At 49.0% G+C, this 19742-nt stretch overlaps 1 protein-coding gene across 1 annotated transcript in view; it reads left to right on the top strand.

Moving 5' to 3' along the window:
- LOC147032765 (serine/threonine-protein kinase BRSK2-like) overlaps positions 1–19742 on the top strand; it is a 242804-nt gene that overhangs the window by 82482 nt on the left and 140580 nt on the right. Inside the window, exon 5 of the mRNA XM_085850890.1 lies at positions 10877–10945. Within this exon, the coding sequence (XP_085707016.1) occupies positions 10877–10945 (69 nt within the window). The remainder of the gene's footprint in view (positions 1–10876; positions 10946–19742) is intronic.

Genomic DNA, 19742 nt, shown 5'->3' with positions numbered 1-19742 from the left:
TCGGCAGAGGGGGAGTTCCTGCCAGTTGAGCCACACTGCCCAGCCAGGAAATTGTGCGAGGGCACATATGAAAATTTGAGGGCAAGGCCCAAACTTATAATGGACACCAACACAGGCGACGGGAATCATGGTTTTTAGAACCGATAGTTTTAAAGTGTGAGGCGTTTTTGGAAAGCCCCAGGGTAGTTTCAGGTTAATGAATGTTAGGGGAGATAGGAGATGTACCCCTTCGCACCATCCATCCCTTCGCTCGTTGTAGGCCGCTGGACTCACCTTGGTAGATCGCTGAACTCTGAGGAGGCCATTCTGAGGCTTCGTTGGGCCTCGAGACAGGACGCTAGTCTCTCCCTATTCCCCTCCAGAGAAGGAACGTAGGGGTTGGGAGTAGGCGAGGTGGACATGATAGGCTAGCCGGACAAAGATAATAAAGGGGGTTAGGGAGACAATTATAAAAGGGAAATATAAATAAAGAGGGGCTAAATTTTGTTGTTTTGTGGCAAATTAAGGGAGCGGGAATGGACAGAGACATGCAAAGGCGATAGAGTGGGGGGAGACAGTATGCTAGGTCCGAGCCCGCCTTCAGAGAGGCCGGCACCACCGCACTCCCTCCAGACCTGATGGAACCACACCAGAGGGCGGCCAGCTTCACCTGCCGGCCTGTTGTGCTGCAGCTGCCTGTTCTGCATGGGCTTACCTTGCCATGCCTAGTTGCCTGCCTCTGCCATGACCCCATGCCTGCGAGCCCTTGTTTGCGTTTGCCCCTGTGTCCATCCATCACCATGGGTGCCAGGACCATCCAGTTTTGTGAGGACTGCCCTGCAGGCAGCCTGTGCATCCAGTCCATTTTTTGTGTTTTGCAACCATCTCCATCCATTCCCCTGCACCAAAGACTTTGCTATGACTTTTGCCTTTCCCCTTTCATAGATCACAAGTCCTGGGCCATGGTTAGTGTAATGTAATAGATAAGTTAAGATTGTAAATACGTGGAACCCCACCTGCATGTTTGTTTTAGCGCCCGCAATTTTAGTTAAGTTGTCCAAATGAGTCTGAGAGTTTGTTTAGTTAGTGACACAGCACATTGGGGTATTTATTTTTGGGACACGTATAAAGAAATGTCGCACTCAGGGATCCGAAGGTAGAACGTACTCGGGGAAAACTTACACATGCTGGTCACACAAATTTGACGACTCGGAACGAGTCTGTAAAAAGAGGAGGGGGTAGTGTTACGAATTTGGAATTCAATTGCACACAACATACAGGTTCCCTTAGTCAGCTTTGTCGATAAGTGAATGTTCCCTAGATAGCTCATCTTCCATTGTTTAAATGTTTTGAAATCGATTGGATGCTCTGCGGATTGATTCAATAGTTAGGGAGCAAACAATGGAGACGTCCCTCCCCCTCGTCTGCGAAGAGGAAGAAGAACCCTGCGGTTAGTGAACAACTCCCTCCCACCCATGGTTGAGCGGGGGGTGGATCACGAGGGCATGAGTCACACCGGGTGCGGGGGGAGGGGTGCACAGGATAAAGAGGACATCTTTTCTTTGTTCAAAAAGAGTCCCGTGGCAGTCTCGTGGGCTGAGTTCGTGAAAGTCCCGTGGTAGAGTTCGTGGGAGTCCCGTGGTAGGGCTGAGTTTGTTGGCTGAGTTCGTGGCAGTCCTGTTCTGAGTCCCGTGTGCAGAGTTTGTGTGCTGAGTCCCGTGGGAGGAGTAAGCTTTTTTGCTTCGGAGAAAGCAGTCGTTCAACCATCGGGTCCTGCTTTGATTGCTTGGCTTGAGGCCTTCGGAAGCTTTTTGCTTTGGCTGGCTCAGTGAGCTTTGGCTGCTGCTTTGTTTTGGAAGGAACTTGAGCCGGTTGTTCGGCTCGAGCTGCGAGTGGAGGCTTCTTCCTCTTCTTCCTCTTCCTCTTGGTTCGTGGAGGTTTTCGTTCTCCATTTTGTTTCCTGGCTTGGTGCGACACGTCGTCCTCTTCTTGGCGTTGGTTCCTCGGGTAAGCGACGATCGACAGGAAGGATCAGCGCCTCATATCACCGGCACGTGTTGAGAAGCGCGGGAGGATTCGCGGGAGCTCGGGAAGGATCGCGGCGATTGGATCCAGCTCGCTCTCGCTGGAGCCCGGGTCCGGACAAGTTGAAGACCACACGAGGTGGAAAGGTTCGAATCAAGCTCTGAGTTCCAGCTCACCTGTCCTCCGAGCTGGAGCTCATGATTAAAGGCCTCAGCCACCATTTCGTGTGTGTGTGTGTGTGTGTGTGTGTGTGTGTGTGTATGTGTGTGTGTGTGTGCGCGCGCGCGCGCGTGTACGTGTGTCCGTGGGCCCGTCTAATAAGTAGGAACTGCTGTTAAGTGCAAATGACTGTACATAATAAGTAGACGGTTGTAGTTCTTTTGTCGTGCTTTTGTTGCTTGTATAATTGCATATGTGTTTTGCCTTATTTAATTGCATACATGTTTCATTATAATAAATGTCCTTGTGTGAATGTAAACTTGCTCGTTTCGTCCATTCCCTCATTGACTGAACATTTCGTGTGTTGGGAGTTAGAAAGCCGTTGGTTTGCCGTAATAGGGGGACATTTGTACCGACGGTTCTCGGCGATTACGCCGCTCGGAATCGCGCACGGACAAGCTCGCCTCGGCGGTTTGTTCCGTACGAGTTACGTCGAGGTGGAATACCCCGGTAGTTGGATCACGTGGGTATTTAGGTACATTGAAGATTGGCAATCGACCCTACCCCACGTGATCTGCCGATTGGCGTATTTCGGTTCTTGTACAAGGATCCGTCGCTCGGAGTTATCCGGGCGGCGATCTATATTCCGGGCGATCGGTCGGGGCCGACTCGACTTGCGGCTCCGTTCAGGGCGGTCGGTTGGCGGCCGGTTGGCGGCCGGTTGGCGGCTGACCCCCGGCCTGTAACAATATATAAATATCAATAAATATCTATACATATATACATACATATATATGTATACACACACGTGTAAAGATATTTCAGAGTTTTGATAAATATAAGTGTAAAGACATTTAAGTCGGGGGGTTTTAATGGGCTGCCACCACCTTTTAGTAGTATAAAAGAGAAAAATCGCAGACTTCACATTTGAATGGAAAACATAATCAACGTGAGGAATATCAAATATGCCATGTTGAAGAAATAACTTAAACAAAAGTTGATAATACAAATACGTTAGAAGATGTCAAGACAACTTTGATAATTTAATCTACTACAATCTCAAAATGATATGCTCAGACAAGAGCATGAAGAGAGGTTTGTCATTTCATCTCTGCTCAACAAAAATATTTAAACCAAGAAATGGTATGCTCGATGGTGATGAATTACATAAACAACTAGAAGGGGAGCACTTGGAAGAGTGCAAAACCTCCGCACCAATACTGCTGGGTCACTCAAGTGAACCTGATATCCTGTTCATTCAATTTGACGTCAACAGTGCTCACAGAGTTATAGTTTGCAACTTTCCCTTTTACTTTTAACTTTTACATACTCAATTCATTCGTCATAACTAGATTCCTTGAGACAGAAATTGATTTTACGTGGGTATATCCACCTGAAGTTCCAAAATCAGCCGAAACTAGATCGACGCGCATGTAGAAATGCCAAAAAAAATAAAATCGAAATTTTTTTGAAAAAAAAGTTGCCAAATTTTCTGGTTTTTTTTCTCTAACAATTTTTTTTGGGGGGGAGGGGGGGTTGGAAATCACTTAACACATGGAGAAATGCAAAAACAAAAATTCAAATATTTTTTCAAAATGGCCGCCATAGCGGCCATATTGGACTTTGGACCAAATCTAAAATCTAATGGCATGATCCTTGGACCATACCTAATGCCCCCACCAAGTTTCGTCGAAATCTGTCGAGGAATTTTTCAGTAATACTGTTCCCAAACAAACAAACAAACAGACAGGGGTGAAAACAGTCGCCTCCGTCCATCTTCGATGGCGGAGGTTAAATATTCGTTGGTTCGCTGCTTGAGTATATATGTGAATAATGTGAAAAACCATCCCCTCTCCGTCCCTCTCCCCCTGCCTTCCCCTCTCCCCTTCCCCCTCCCTCCCCCCTCCCTCTCATCTTCCCTTTCCCCCTCCCCTTCCCCGTCCCTTCCCCCTCCCCCTCCCTTCCCCCTCCCCTTCTCACTCCCTTTCCCCTCTCTTTTCCCCAAGTAGTCAGTCTATTGATGATTTAATATTTGTTAATGGATAATTGGGGAAGGGAGAAATCGGAGGAAATTTGGAGGAATTTGGGTGTCAGCCAAAACATTTTTCCCTTTTTCCCCATTCACTTCAATGTAAATTTTGGACTGCACCAGAACCCCCGTTTCCATTCTACTCATGTTACATTTTAAAATGAAACAGCTCAGATGATGCTGTTTGTAGCAAGATGGTGATTTACACGAGGATACGCTGAATGTTTCCATTGTGTAAAGTCCATATGTGGTGACCTGGTAATTACTGGATACATCAATAGATGCTGTTAGTGTTTTCATTCTGTAAGTAACTCACAGGGGATGGCATTGCGGGGAATGATGTTTTTTTTTTTTTGTATACCTTGGTCGAGGCTCGTATGAGAGCAAACACACAACTCCCAGCAAGGAGGCATAAGACAAGAGGGGCGGGAGTGGAAGGGACAAAACAGTGGGGAACAGACACATTAGGTGAACAGTGGAAGGGAGAGGGATGGGGATGGGACGGAGAACATGGCGAAGAGAAGATGGACATTACAAGGACTTTCAGGAAGGAAAGCAGGGGAATTGAAGGAAGTGGGCTTGGGTGGATTATCGGGGGTAGAAAAGATCAAGGATTTGGATGGGGGAAGATAAGAGGTGGTGGTGAACAGCTGTTTTGAAAGCCTGGAGGGAAGAATGGGAAAGAATAGAGTGAGGAAGTTTATTCCAAAGGCGGGAAAAAAGAGGAATGAAAGACTGAAGATGAGCAGTGATTCGTGATTTTGGTAGTTTTACTAGAAGGGGGTTGTTGGCGGACCTTGAGCGCCCTGTGGAAATGTGGTGGGGACAAATCGCAGAGAGAGCAGGGGGGGCAAGGCTGGAGAGGAGTCGGTAGAAGACAGAAAGACCACCGACCAATCTGCGGTGATTGAGTAAGAGGCCCAAAGACTCAGCTTCATTGCGGTAGATGCCGATGATCTTAAATGCCCTGGTTTCGACAGCGTGAAGCCGAGAAAGGTGGGAGGCAAGAGCACCAGCCCAGAGGTGAGAGCAGTACTCCATCAGGCTACGGACAAAAGCTTTGTAAGTGGTCAGGAGCTCAAGAGGGCCGAGGAAGGACTTTGCACGACGGAGGATTCCCAGTCGGCGACTGGCTTTTGAGGCGAGGTTGGAAATGTGACTTTCCCAGGAAAGGTCATGGCAGATAGTGAGACCCAGAAGCTTGAAAGAAAAGACTTCTTCCAGAGGATTGTTGAGAAAGTGGATGGGGGGGGTTTCTAAACGGTCCTTTCGAAGAGACATAGTGAGAGTCTGAGATTTGTCCGGATTGAAAGACATGTTCCACGTGTTGGACCAGTTTGTGATTTTATCCAGATCTGCAGTGAGCGAAGAAGCTGCTGCTTGCCGGTCTGAGGGATGACAGATGGTACGGCAGAGGGTGGAGTCGTCGGCAAAGAGAAATAGCGGATTTTCCAGAGAGTCTGAGAGATCATTGATGAAAACCAGAAAAAGAACAGGGCCCAGAACGCTACCTTGAGGAACTCCAGCCTGCACAGGAAGAGGGGATGAAAGAACTCCATTTAGGGCCACACGTTGACTGCGACAGGAGAGGAAGTCTGCGAGCCATGAGTGGAGATGGCCTTGAATACCATGGGAAGAGAGTGTGGTGAGTAGTGCAGGGTGCCAGACTGTGTCAAAAGCACGTGATATGTGCAGGGATACGGCTCGGATTTCCTGTCTGGCATTGAGGACCTCCATCCATTGATGGGAGAGCAGAAGCAGCATATCCAGGGTAGAGTGACCTGGTCTGAAACCAAATTGATGATTGGATATCAAGCCATTGGAGAAGAGGAAGGATTTAATGTCTGAAGCGATGATGGATTCCATAACCTTGCTGATGATTGGGAGAAGGCTGATTGGTCTGTAGTTACAGGGATCTGTTTTTGCACCTTTTTTATGCAGGGCAGTGATGTTAGCAGATTTCCAAGCAGATGGCAGATGACCTTGGGCAAATGAGAGGGTGAATAGAACAGAGAGGGGGTGAGCAAGAGCAGAAGAGCAGGCTTTGAGGACACGTGGGCTGATGCCGTCTGGACCGGTTGCAGAATCTGACTCGAGGTTTGAAAGCAAGCTCTCCACCTTGTCAGGAGAAAAGGATACAGAGTCCAGGGACAGTTGGGTCCGACTGGGTAAAGTGGGTAGAGATAGTGATGGGTTTTGGACACAAGATTTAGCTGCAAACACCGAGTTTAGACATTCAGCTTTATCACGTGTGGAATCAGCAGTGCGGCCATTTGAGGTAAGGGAGGGGATGGAGGGGGAACATACACCAGAAACAGATTTGGTTAAACGCCACCAGGATTTTGAGGAGGGAGAGAGGTTTGAGAGTTCAGACTTGAGATGAGAAAGATGTTGTTTTCTGGCTCTCCTGAGGGTAGATACACACTTGTTCCAAGCTTTGTGGAAAGAACTGAGATTGCCCTCAGTTGGGTTTGCTTTCCATGAGGCAAAGGCAAGTTGTTTCAGGACAACTGCCTCACCACAAGCTTCAGTAAACCAAGGGCGGGAGGAAGGGTAAGACAACTGAACACGAGAGGGGATAAATCTGTGCATGAGGGAGAGCAAGTTTCTTTGAAAGAATTCCCAGGATGAGTTGATGTTTGAGAAAGTAGTGATAGGAGACCAGTCTGTAAGTTTGATGGCTGCTCGGAGACCCTGCCAGTCGGCTTGAGTGAAATGCCAGACTCGGCGGCGGTGAGGTGGTTCTCTGATAACAGCCAGAGAGATGTCCACTTTAACAAGGACGTGGTCAGAAGAACCAATTGGAGCGAAGGAAGAGCAGCAGATATTGTCAGGGAAATTTGTCAAAATCAGATCCAGAAGAGATGGAGTACCATTGGTTGACATCCGGGTCGGGAAGTTGACCGATTGAGTCAGTCCCAATGAGTCGCAGAAAGCTTTTGCTGAGGTGCCATGGCAGGTGAGAGAGGTGCCATGGCAGGTGAGAGAGGTACCATGGCAGGTGAGAGAGGTACCCACACCTAGCCAACTGGCGTGATGACAATTGAAGTCACCACATAAGAGGAAGAGAGAGTTTGGATGAGAAGATAGAAGATGGTCCATGTTTTTGGATAGTGAGGTGTAGATGGAGTCATCACTGTTCGGTGGACGGTACAGTACACATATAAACATGAGGTGGGAGTGGAGGGGAAGCTGAAGCCAGAGGTATTCCTGGGGGTGTGGGGGAGTGAGAGCAGTGCATGGAGAGTGAGGAATAGAGTCTTTGATGAAGAGAGCAACACCTCCACCAGGACGAGGCTGAGGTCTGTCATACCGTAAGAGGGAGTAACCAGGGAGAGATACTTGGGAGTCAGACACGTCTTGGGAGAGGAAAGTTTCTGTTAGGCAGATAATGTCTGGTTTGTCAGTGGCAACCTGTATGGAAAGATCTGAAAGGTTTGAGCGAAGGTCCCGGATATTTGAGGTCCACACTTTTAATGAAGAGGTAGGGGAGGAGGCTTTGGGTGCAGGAGGTGGAGGGGGAGGGGGAGGGTAGGACAAGGGACGAGGGGGGGAGGTAAGGAGGGTTACTGAAAGAGTGTGGGGTATTGCAGAATAGCGAGGGGAGGGGCCGAATGAGGAGGAGAAAAGGCTCTGTGGTGCTGGGGGAGAGGGGGGACAAGAGACAAGGAAGAAGGAAGTTGAGGATTTGAGGAGGTGGAGTGAAGAGATGGAGGTGAGAGGGCAGTGGAGGGAGGAAAGTTGGTGGATGAGAGGGGGGGCAACTTAGAGTTACACAATGTGTTACACTGGTGAGACATCCCCCGAAACTATGTTAATGCTGCAAAGCTACAATGCAGTACCTTATGTTTGAAGTGCACATGGTTTGATGTCCCACAAAACTATGTTTATCCAGTGAAGCGACAATACACATACAGAAAGAGTTCATGTTAGCGGCTCGTGGAAGATATGTTTTTTTGCGTACGTCCAGGATTGTACTGTACTTACATCCAGCTGCTTTGTATGTGGCTCGTGGAAGATGTTTTAAAACTGTGTGATGCTCACAGCTCATGAAAAAAAAAAATCTCCACAAAAACCATGAATATGCAGGGCAGTTACCTGCGAATGTAGGAGCGTGTTGCAAATTATCAACCACAAATATGCGGAACCCACACGAATGTTGGAACCGTGAATGTCAGAGTCTGGGTGTGTGTATGTCAAAATATATATATATATATATATATATATATATATATATATATATATATATATATATATATATATATATATATATATTCTTTTTTTTAATATTAGGTGTTTGTATATTTACAATCTACCCATTGGTTGGACAGCTGGCCTGACACAATTGTGATGTGAAAACTATTATACATCCACCGTCTTGGTGTTAGGTAAGCTGAAGACATCTTCTGAAGTGTCATCTTCACAATCGCCATGCCCTTCATATAAGTTTTCCATCAGCGTAAGACAATATAAGTGACTGTTAAAAGGATCATCAAATATCGAAAGGTTGGAGCCAATATGCATCTTGAATGTGACAGTGAAGGTGACAGTGCATATTGGCCTCAGACCTCCAGTGTCAGCTGATGTACAATACAATTGGAATTATCCGAACTATTTGACCACAATTTATTATACGAGGTCTGACAATAAAGTTCCAGGACTGATGTTTTTCTCGACAGGTGGCAGCACTGGCTTGGATTTCATAATTTGACGTGCATCATAATCTTCCTGTCAGTACGGTGTTAGCCGTTGTATTGTTTGGTTTTGTTTTGTAGCCATACTGGAGATTTATTTTTATTTTAAGTGTTGTAATCATGTTCTGAAGATGAACGACAAATTTATGGAAGAGAGAATCAATAGAAGAATTCCAGAGAGCTGTGACCAATAAGCTAAATGGCCTTTCAGACAACAACTTCCAAGGGTGCTTTGAAACATGGCAGCGATGTTCGCAAGCGTGTTTAGACTTCCAGGGAGATGACTTTGAATCTTCTTCTTCTTCTTCTTCTTCTTCTTCTTCTTCTTCTTCTTCTTCTTCTTCTTCTTCTTTCGGCTGCTCCCGTTAGGTGTCGCCACAGCGGATCATCCGAATGATCCGCATAGTGATTTGGCACATTTTTACGCCGGATGCCCTTCCTGACGCAACCCTGGTCGCCTCTTACAACACAGGGATATGGTACACCTATTTTAACCAGGGTATACACCGGCCCAGTATACTGGTACTCATTTCGCCGACCTCGGAAGGATGACAGGCTGAGTCAACCCCCTGGTGTATTAATTCAGTGACCCAACGGGGCTTGAACTCAGGACCTTTTGGATCCCAAGCCGCTGCCCGAACCACTGCGCCAACACCAGGCTCTTTAGATTACTTTGAATGATTACACCAGGGAGATTACTTTGAATGCGACCACTAAACATAATTGGTACATTTACAAAAAAATTGTCTGTTGCTTTAATCTTGGAACTTTATTTTCAGACCTTGTATATGCGCATAAGCAGGAGGGAAGTTTTTGCTTCATGTACCTAACCTGGGTTATTTTTATTTTTGGGAGTAATCGAGGCAGCGGTATGTTGCCTGTACACCACCCAGATAAATGTATGTGTCAGAAGATGTTGCACATTTGGAACAAGATCATACATATGACAAGTACTCTGCTTGTGATAATACTAATAATTAATCTCTCCTTAAGCCTGTCGTTGGCTTAATGGTGAAGGTGGCTGGCTTAAGATCGTAGGATCTTGAGTTTGAGCCCCTTCCGTTGAATTAACATCAGGTGGGGTTTACTCAGCCTGTCATCCTTCTGAAATTGCAAAACGAATACCAATGTTCTGGTAATAGAGGGCACTGCATCAATCGCACAGCTGCGCCCCCAGAAAATAATGCAACCAGCAGCCACAGGCTGCACATGATACCAATCTCTCCATGCCATTCTCTGTCCATAAATTCACCCCCTCCCTTCATTACTCTTGTCCATTCACGTTGAACATGTCTGTCTGTCTGTCTGTCTCTCTCTCTCTCTCTCTCTCTCTCTCTCTCTCTCTCTCTCTCTCTCTCTCTCTCTCTCTCTCTCTCTCTCTCTCTCTCTCTCTCTCTCTCTCTCTCTCTTTCTCTTTCTCTTTCTCTTTCTCTTTCTCTTTCTCTTTCTCTTTCTCTTTCTCTTTCTCTTTCTCTTTCTCTTTCTCTCTCTCACTCACAGCTCTCTCTCTCTCTCTCTCTCTCTCTCTCTCTCTCTCCCTCCCTCTCTCTCTCTCTCCCTCTCTCTCTCTACCTCTCTCTCTCTCTCTACCTCTCTCTCTCTCTCCCCCTCTCCCCCTCTCCCCTCTCCCCCTCTCCCCCTCTCCCCCTCTCCCCTCTCCCCCTCTCCCTCTCCCCTCTCCCCCTCCCCTCTCCCCCTCTTCCCCCTCCCCTCTCCCCCTCTCCCCCTCTCCCCCTCTCCCCCCTCCCCTCTCCCCTCTCCCCCTCTCCCCTCTCCCCCTCTCCCCTCTCCCCCTCTCCCCATCTCCCCATCTCCCCCTCTCCCCCTCTCCCCCCTCCCCCTCTCCCCTCTCCCCCTCTCCCCCTCTCCCCTCTCCCCCTCTCCCCCTCTCCCCCTCTCCCCCCTCCCCCTCTCTCCCTCTCTCCCTCTCTCCCTCTCTCCCTCTCTCTCTCTCAACACTGCTTCACCCTCTGTTTGTTTTTTATCTCAGGGAGAAAAGTATGATGGAAGGAGAGCAGATGTCTGGAGCTGTGGAGTCATCCTCTTTGCTCTCCTTGTGGTAAGGGACTTAATGGTTGAGTCGTTTTGCAGTTCAAGTGCCTATTTGAGAATTTTCAATTGAAATGTAACATGTTCTCTCATTCAAGAAAAATTGGCATGTGGAATAAATAAATAAATAAAGATCTCAAAGCAATGTGACATGATTCAAACATAACAATTTAACTGAGCTATTATTTTTCTCTATGTCATCCTCTTACTAATTGTCTGTTTATTTTATTTTTCGATTCCTAAACACTGATTTATTACAGTCATTTCTGTTTTCTTTAACACCTGACTTACTGTCCTACCTGGGCTGGCAGGATGGTCGAGAGGTATGCATATTTTCCTCTAAGCCATCTCGCCTGCTTTTGAATCTTGACCCAGCTATAAAATGTCATCGCGGTATTTCACAGGCAAGGTGATTCGTCAATGTATGTGCCGTCCCTCAGATGGACGTTAAACTGTGCATCCAATCTTCCGTCATTAGTTGGTGGAAATTAAAGATTCCACAGTGTCCTTCGCGAAGAGTAGGTGAGCCGGCACCCGAAACAAATTCCAAATTACTGCCCTAACCAGCAGAGGACATTGCATCAGCGACACAGCCATATTCACAGCCAATGGTGCTACCCCGCAGAAGAAGAAGACTCATAATTCAGCTGCAATGAAACCATGAACTTTCACGATAATATTGTGCAATATTTCTTCCCTTGTTTGGAGTTCTCATAAACAGTGGTATAAATACAAGTCAGCATGAACGATGGTTCGATGACAAATTGCTTTAACTTTTGTTAATATAACTTACCCTTTAAGAAAAAAACTCTTATTGAATTGACAAATGCTTTATGGTTTCCTCCAGAAAAATGGGAAAAATCATTTTGCATTTTGAATTTGGTTATTAGTCTTGGCAGAAGAATTAAAAGGAGATTGGTGAATAACAATTTACAATTGCTAATGGGTTTTCTGTTTACACCGAACTGATTTATCTTGGCAAACAGGATGAAACAACGAACAAGTTGTGGTTTTGTTGAGTTTATTCTTCTTTGGGAGAGCTTACAAACATAAATCCCCACATTCCCTCATTTGTTGTATTAGAGTATGTCATTGTGCTATCATGATGAAGAAAAGTTAGAAAAGGTCGTTCAAGAGTCCCTGCCTCCCATAATGACAGCACAATACCATGATTTATTTGTTTTTAATAGCTATCATTAGGTATGAGGTTCATGGAAATGCTGACTTTTATAATTAAATAATGGAAAGCCACATTAAGGATGGTAAGGAACAGGAGAATATGGCATTAACTTTTAATGTCACCTATTGCGATCTTTCTAAACCATCATGACCATTAGGTTATAGTTGTATGTGAAACAAGATTATAGATATATTGAACATCATTTATCATCGAAAAACTATCAAAACTCATTGCCACCTAGCACAGATTGTTTGGCCCCTTCCATTGCATGCATGAGGCCCAACAGCATCATGTTCTGCACATATCCTGTTGAAGTGACTACAGTTTGTGGAAAGTGTCCTGTTTTGGGCAATGACTCAGTTATCGTATGGACAATTGTTTGACATAACACCCAAACCTACATCACAAGTCTGCACCATCTGGAATTTGTAAACACAATGATCATATGACCCTCTTAATCTCAGAAATATTACAACGTAAGTTCATATTTCTAATTGATGTCACACCACCAAATTGGGGTTAGAATGGCAATTAATGACCACGCTGCACATAGTGAATGTTTTCTATATCCAGCTCTTGAACTTTTTAGTTGATGACTGAAGTGGCATATATACTTGCATCAAAACAAATGGAATGCAGTACCTTCGGCAGAGCTGATTGGCTATTCCCTCCATTCACAGCGAAGAGATCTGGGTGTGTCTTTCTATATTGATATTTTGACTGCTTTTGACGTTTGCACATTGCTCCATGCTTGGGAGCCTCATTGGTATGCATTGCTGTCTACGCCATCGCTGATGATTCGCCAATAAGTGATGAAACCGGTCCGGTAGCTGCGGGGTGTGTGGAGCATTGGGATTCTCATTTGTGTACTATGTGTGAACGTCTTTATAGTTGTTGAGGAACTCTGAGAAGTGTTCGAAACAGCGTAGCACTTACTTTGTGTAAGTCTTCTTGGGCTAGAGGAGTATGGGAGGGGTCAATTGTATATATATATATATATATATATATATATATATATATATATATATATATATATATATATATATATATATATATATATATATACACACACATAAACACACGAGGTATGTATATATATATATATATATATATATATATATATATATATATATATATATATATATATATACATATACATACAGACATATATATATATACACACATAAACACACGAGGTATGTATATATATATATATATATATATATATATATATATATATATATATATATATATATATATATATATATATATATATATATTGTGGTTGACCAAATTCGCAAACCACCATTCAGGTCCCTTAGGTGAGATATCTCGGCAAGTATATGTGTAGTTAGGCCCAAACCCGTTGTCAAGAGGGAATAAATGTCATTCATGCGTGCTGCGACTCTTCAGGATAGCCGTTTTTCTTTTACTATCTTTATTTTGGACCAACCGCCATTATTACCACCACCAACCACGTCTCAAAAGTCATCACAACATCAACCACCCACCACAACGCCGCTTCACCACAACAGCCACGACCTTTACCGTCACACCTCGCAACCGTCGCATCGCCACCGTTCTTGCGCCGCTTGTGGGTACCGGTATTGGACTCGTGCAGGGCGCGCACCGAACAGCGTGTACAAAACATCACGGACTTTCCGCAGAAAAACGGATCAAAAACGACTCACGCCCACTTTTGTTCCGTCCAATCGGTGAGCGAGGGGCGATTTGGCCCCGCCTCCAGGGCGTTGGAGGGCGGTCGCTATATGCAAATTCATGGATCAAAAAGCATTCACGCCCACTTTTTCTCGGGCCAATGGGGAGCGAGGTGAAAGGTCGAAGGCAGGGGTCAAAGGCGAAGCCACGGGGCTTATATAAGCGGCTGCGTTCGTCAGAAAGGTGGTGTGCGTTGGAAAGAGTGAGTTCGGAGTTCAAGAGAGTCGTCGGTGGAGCTGGAAGGAAGTTGCGCGTTGGAACAAGTTGTGCGTTGGAACGAGTTGTCGGCGGAGCTGTGGAGAGGTGGCGGCGGCGAAGACGGACGAGGGGGTGCTCGCGTCGGTGCCGGGAGCTGAAGGCGGGAGGCCGACGGCGCGACCTGGTCGAGGTGGAGACGCTCGTCGCGGGACCCGAGACAGAATAAAAATCCTCCTTTCCCCGAGCATCAGCAACCCCCTCCTGTTTCCCCCCGCGCTGAGATAGTGCGACAAAAGGGGGCCCCCTTCCCACCCCCTACCAGACACTGTCCGCGAGGCCCGCGGAGTTTGGGCACCATCGCCACTTCGCGCCTCATCATCAGACGGGTCGGCCCGACCCGGTCTCGGCCCCAGGCCCGCCTCATCCTTGAGGGTGTTCTTTTTCTTGGTTTTGGGTATGTGTTGTCGGCGCCGTCTGTGAAGTAGAATTGTATAAGTGTTGCCGTGTGCTCGGTAGTCGGATAGCTCTGCATTGTGTCTTCGCTTTTACATTTGCTTTTTGTGTAAAATTGCATTGTGTTTCTTTTCCTTTTACATGTGCTTTTGGTGGAATTGTATATGTGTGCTTCCCGTGTGCCGCGAAATAAATGTGCTTATTATTGAACTGTTTTCCCGCTTCGCTTCGTCATTTCTTTCATTGAATCCTCATCTTGCTTCACGTAAAGGGTTGGTAGTGGGCTGAATACGCCCGATAATTAATCGAACCGTCAAGGCCGACGATAACACCGCTCGGTTATCCCGATAGTACGGAACGGGTCGCTTAAGTGGCCCGTGTCCGAAGTCGACCTGCGGCGAGGTGCGATCGCCCGGTCTACCCTCCGTGTGGGTACTTAGGTAGGTCGAATTTGGCGAGCAACCCTATCCCACGCGGGGGCCGATTGGCTCGATCGCGGTGAGACCGAAAGGTCCACCCGTGACTGGTTCCCGGCGTTAGTCCGAGAGGGTCACGACTGGATTGTCCGTCCGGTGGGCGACGTGCCGCGATTCGAGTTACGTGGCCGTTCGCACGCCGGCGGGCGTGAATCCGCGACACTGGTGTCAGGTCGTGCGATACAAACTCATCGCCCTCCTCGCAGCACTGGTAACGGAGAACGGGAAAACGGGCTGTCCTGTCTCCAATTAAATTCACGGGAATCGGTCCAGGGGTGAGAGAAGCGACCCCCGATTCCCTCCAAATTACGAGCGAGCTAAATTAACCCTTTACGAGAAGCAAGATGGCGTCTCAAGGCGAGCGGGAGCCGGGGGTATTAGAAATGGATGTAGAATGTGTAGGATCCATGGCTCAGGATGAAATACCCGTGCAGGAAATGTTAATTGTACAGGAAAACGAACTCGCCCAACTGAACCCAGAGGCCGAAATGGGTGCGGTAGCGGCCGCGGTGTATGACACCTCCCCCCCCCCTCTCCACCAAAACCCTTCCCCAACCCTTGCCGAAACGGCTCAGCTGAGTGCATCCGACATGGCCCAGCTATTCACCATGCTGGCACAAATGAATGCGGAAATAAAAAGCATGAACGAAAAGATCGATGCGAGTACACAGCAAATGAAGGAAGGAACGAAAAAGCTGCGGGGTGAGACGCAGAACATGGGCCGATGCCTGCAGGCGGGCATGAAGGCCGTGACAAAGGAAATAATAATAGTTGAGACAAGGGAGGTAAAGGGTGAAGAGGTGACCGAGTTGGCAGAGACACGGGAGACAGAAAAAATAGAGGAGAGACTGCACGATGAAGACGGGGTAAGTGACGCACACACACACACGGAGGTAGTGGAGGACAATGGGGGTGAGCTGGTGGACTGGGTGGAGGCCCGGTGCGAGCAGCTGGATAGCCTCCTCCAGGAACGAGGGGAGGGAGTATGCCCCCTTGAGGCGAGTCACGACCAGGTGAGTTCGGTCGTGCTTTGCGAGGTCGAGGGGAGGAGTGCTGCGAACGGGTGCACGGAGAGCTTGGGGGGTATGGAGGCCCCGGAGACCCTTGTGGGGACACGAATCCCCAGTGTGGTTGTCCCTGTGTGTGAGGTGCAAGGTGTGAGTGCGTCCCCGTGTGTGGAAGCGACCCCGTGTGTGAGTGGTGTGGTGGCAAGTGTGCCGGAGTACGTGCTTCCCAGCACGCCGTGTGTAAAAGGGGCACCGCAAGTGAAAGAGGCCGTGTGTGTGAGTGAAACGGCCAGTGTGGATGAGGCACCGCGGGTGAGTTCCCCCGCGTGTGTGAGTGAGGCACGGTGTATGGATGAGGCACCGCGGGTGAGTGCCCCCGCGTGTGTGAGTGAGGCACGGTGTGTGGATGAGGCACCGCGGGTGAGTTCCCCCGCGTGTGTGAGTGAGGCACCGCGGGTGAGTACCCCCGCGTGTGTGAGTGAGGCACGGAGTGTGGATGAGGCACCGCGGGTGAGTGCCCCCGCGTGTGTGAGTGAGGGATGTGTGTGGATGAGGCACCGCGGATGAGTGCCCCCGCGTGTGTGAGTAGTATGGTTTGTGTGAGTAGTGAGGCACGCGTGAGTGAACGGCCGAGTGCAAGGGAGACCGTGTGTGTGAGAGAGCGGTATGTAAGGGAGATGTCGGTGGGCATGCGGGAGCACGCAGCCGCGTCTCCCGGGGTGAATGTAATGGTGTGGAGTGTGAGCGTCGTAACACGCAGGTGTGCGTGGGTCGAATGGCGACGACGACGACATGTGAGGAAAGAAAGCCGAGTAGCGGCTGTAGTTGTTTCGGGGACCGTGCCGGGTTCACCCAGCCGCGAGCACGAGGTTCGTGCTGTGCAACGCACGAGACCCCCACGGGCTCGCTTGCGAGAGTGAAGTCCCGGTCCGGAAACGCACGCGGTGGATTTGCCGATCCCGCGGACGGACAAAGTTTAGGCAGGATTACGGATTTGGACCGGACGGGTTCTCCACGCGATCGTGTGTGTTAAGCTCCAACGGGCAAAGCACATGTGTTCGCGTGGGGAACCCCTCGCGACGTGGGGCTTGTGTTTTTTTTTTATGCACACGGTGACGCCATGGATGCACGTGGGGTTGGAATCCGGCAGGAGGGGTATCCCTGCCGGATGGTACCGTCCAAGGAGGGACGAGGAACACGTGCAGCTGCATGACGTCACGGGCAGGTGCAAAGTGCGCGAGTTGCCGCGCTGGTGCTGCGCATGTAAAGAAAAAAAAAAAAGGAAAAGCAAGCCTCACTTTCAGGTGCACAGGATTCCTGGGCAAGGGGTGGAAGACCCCCTTGGCCTGGGCACAGAATGGGAACTAGTTAGGGGGAAGGGTTAGCTTAGTTAGACCGACTTCATGGGGCAGGGGTAAGTCCTCATGGAGTCCGTGGAATGGATTAGTTGAGGGATTGTAGCGAGATTTAGGTTGGGAAAGTTATTTTGGGATTATTTGGAGACAGTGACAGACTTGTGGATGTGTAGTGGGGACGTAGCTTAGCTACGTAGTGTTAAAAGGAACGTGCTGTAGTTTAAGGGACGACGTGGGAGCACGAGTTAGTTAGGGGAGGTAGTTAGAAGGATGGCAGAGTTCAGCGGTGTGTGTGTGTGTGTTGAAGAGTTGGTGAGTGAAGTGGAAGCATGTGCTTGGTGAGTGAGTGAGGCCAGCGGGTCTGTGTGAGTGGAGCGAATGGGGAATGCATGGTGCGATGAGTGATTGGGAGGAGGAGTGACTCCCGCCCAAGGGACCCCGGGGTCAGTGTAGAGTGAGTTAGCTGGGTTAGTCAAATTTACAAAAATGGAGGTAGTTTTGTTGTTGGTGGGAAAGTAGGCTCGAAACCCGTTTGGAGGGGTGCAGGAGCCCTGTTGACGGGCTGGGAGCGTGGCTGCGAAAAGTGAGTATCGCTGAGTGGGTACCCCGGGCACCAGGCTAGTCGGCCGTGGTAGGCCAAGGGCCCATGGGGGGCCGGGATAGCGTAGTGGGCACGGGTGCGCCTGCTTGGTGCGGGGGCCCGGGGCGCCATTAGCCGCGTGGGCAGTGTTGTGGGCAAGGGTGACCCTCGGAAAGGGGCCTGGGAAGCCAGCCTGCCACGTGTGCGTTTCAGGGGAGGTGCCTTGGGGGGCACTCCCCGGTGTTTAGGGAGCTGGTAGGCTCGGAGGCAGTGTAGTGCCCGGGGGTGCCATAGCGGGAGATTCGGCAGAGGGTCGTGCCTGCCAAAGGGAGCCACGTGTCCCAGCCATGAGACCGTGTGAGGGCACGGAGAGAAAATTGGGGGGCGAGGCCCGAAATTGTGAGGACACCAACACAGGCGACGGGAATCTGGGTTTATAGAACCAATAGTTTAAGCGAGAGGCGCTTGTTGAAAGCCCCGGGGTAGTTTAACAGTTAAATGGATAGGGTAGATTAGGAAGTGTACCCCTCCGCACCATCCATCCCCTCGCTCTCGTTGTGGGCCGCTGGACCCACTTTGGTTATAGATCGCTGAACTCTGGGGAGGCCATTCTGAGGCTTGAGTTGGGCCTCGACACAGGACGTTAGCTCTCCCTTATTCCCCTCCGGGAAGGGAAAGTAGGGGTTGGGAGTAGGCTCGGTGACAGGATAGGTTAGCCGAACAAGGACAGTACAGGGGGTTAGGGGACGATTTATAGTGGGGAAGTAGAAATAAAAACAACAAAAAAATAAGTTGGGGCTAAATTGGGTTTGACAAATTAAGGGAGTGGGTATAGACAATGACAGGCAAAGGCGATAGGTTGGGAGGGAGACCGTAGGGTAGGTCCGAGCCCGCCTTCCAAGTGGCCAGCACCACCGCACTCCCTCCACCAACCTCCACTGAACAGCAAAAGCTGGCCAGCTTCATCTGCTGGCTGTGTTGCTGCAAGGCCTGTGCCGGCCCACTTCATCTGCCGGCTGGCTGTTATTCTTCAAAGCCTGTGCCGGCCCACTTCATCGGCAGCTGTTGTTTTGCTGCAAGGCCTGTGCCGGCTGGATCGGCTGCAGCTGCTGTGCTTCAAGGCCTGTGCCGGCCAGTTCATCTGCCGGCTGTGTTTGCCTGCAGTGGCCTTCTTCTGCGGGCTGTGTTTGCCTGCTGCCTTTGCCATGCCCACTGCCCATGTTCACCAGCCCCGTTCAATTTTACTTCCCCCCCCCCTCCTGTTCATTTCCATGTGCGCCAGGATCCGCAAGGCAACAGTTTGCAAGCTGCGAGAACTGCCCTGTTGGCAGCTACAACACGGGCCTGCAGTGGCGGCCCGTGCACCGTGTTTGCGTCCATCCATTCACCCATCCATTTGTAGTGTTCATTGTGTGTGCCACTTGAGCTGGCACGGAGACTGCATTTGTGCAGCCCATGCACGGTTGTGGTTCACTGCGTTCAGTTCAAACCATTCATCCATCCATTCGTTGTGTTCATTGCGTGTGCCACTTGAGCTGGCACGGAGACTGCATTTGTGCAGCCCATGCACCGTTGTGGTTCACTGCGTTCAGTTCAAACCATTCATCTATCCATTCGTTGTGTTCATTGCGTGTGCCACTTGAGCTGGCACGGAGACTACGTTTGTGCAGCCCATGCACCGTTGTGGTTCACTGCGTTCAGTTCAAAAGGGAAGGCCTTGGACTGCGTGTGAGCAGCCAGCCACGTTCCTTGTCACCTGCATTGTTTTGAGCCAGAGACTGCATGCGAGCAGCCTGGCTCCCTGCTAACTGCTTTTCTTTTGCAGAGTTCATTGATCCT

Source organism: Eptatretus burgeri, chromosome 2 (genome assembly GCF_056783735.1).
Source record: "Eptatretus burgeri isolate ZD-2024b chromosome 2, Ebu_testis_v1, whole genome shotgun sequence".
Lineage (NCBI taxonomy): Eukaryota > Metazoa > Chordata > Myxini > Myxiniformes > Myxinidae > Eptatretus > Eptatretus burgeri.
The sequence above is the reverse complement of the archived record's forward strand: the minus strand, read 5'-3'. Positions and strand labels throughout refer to the sequence as shown.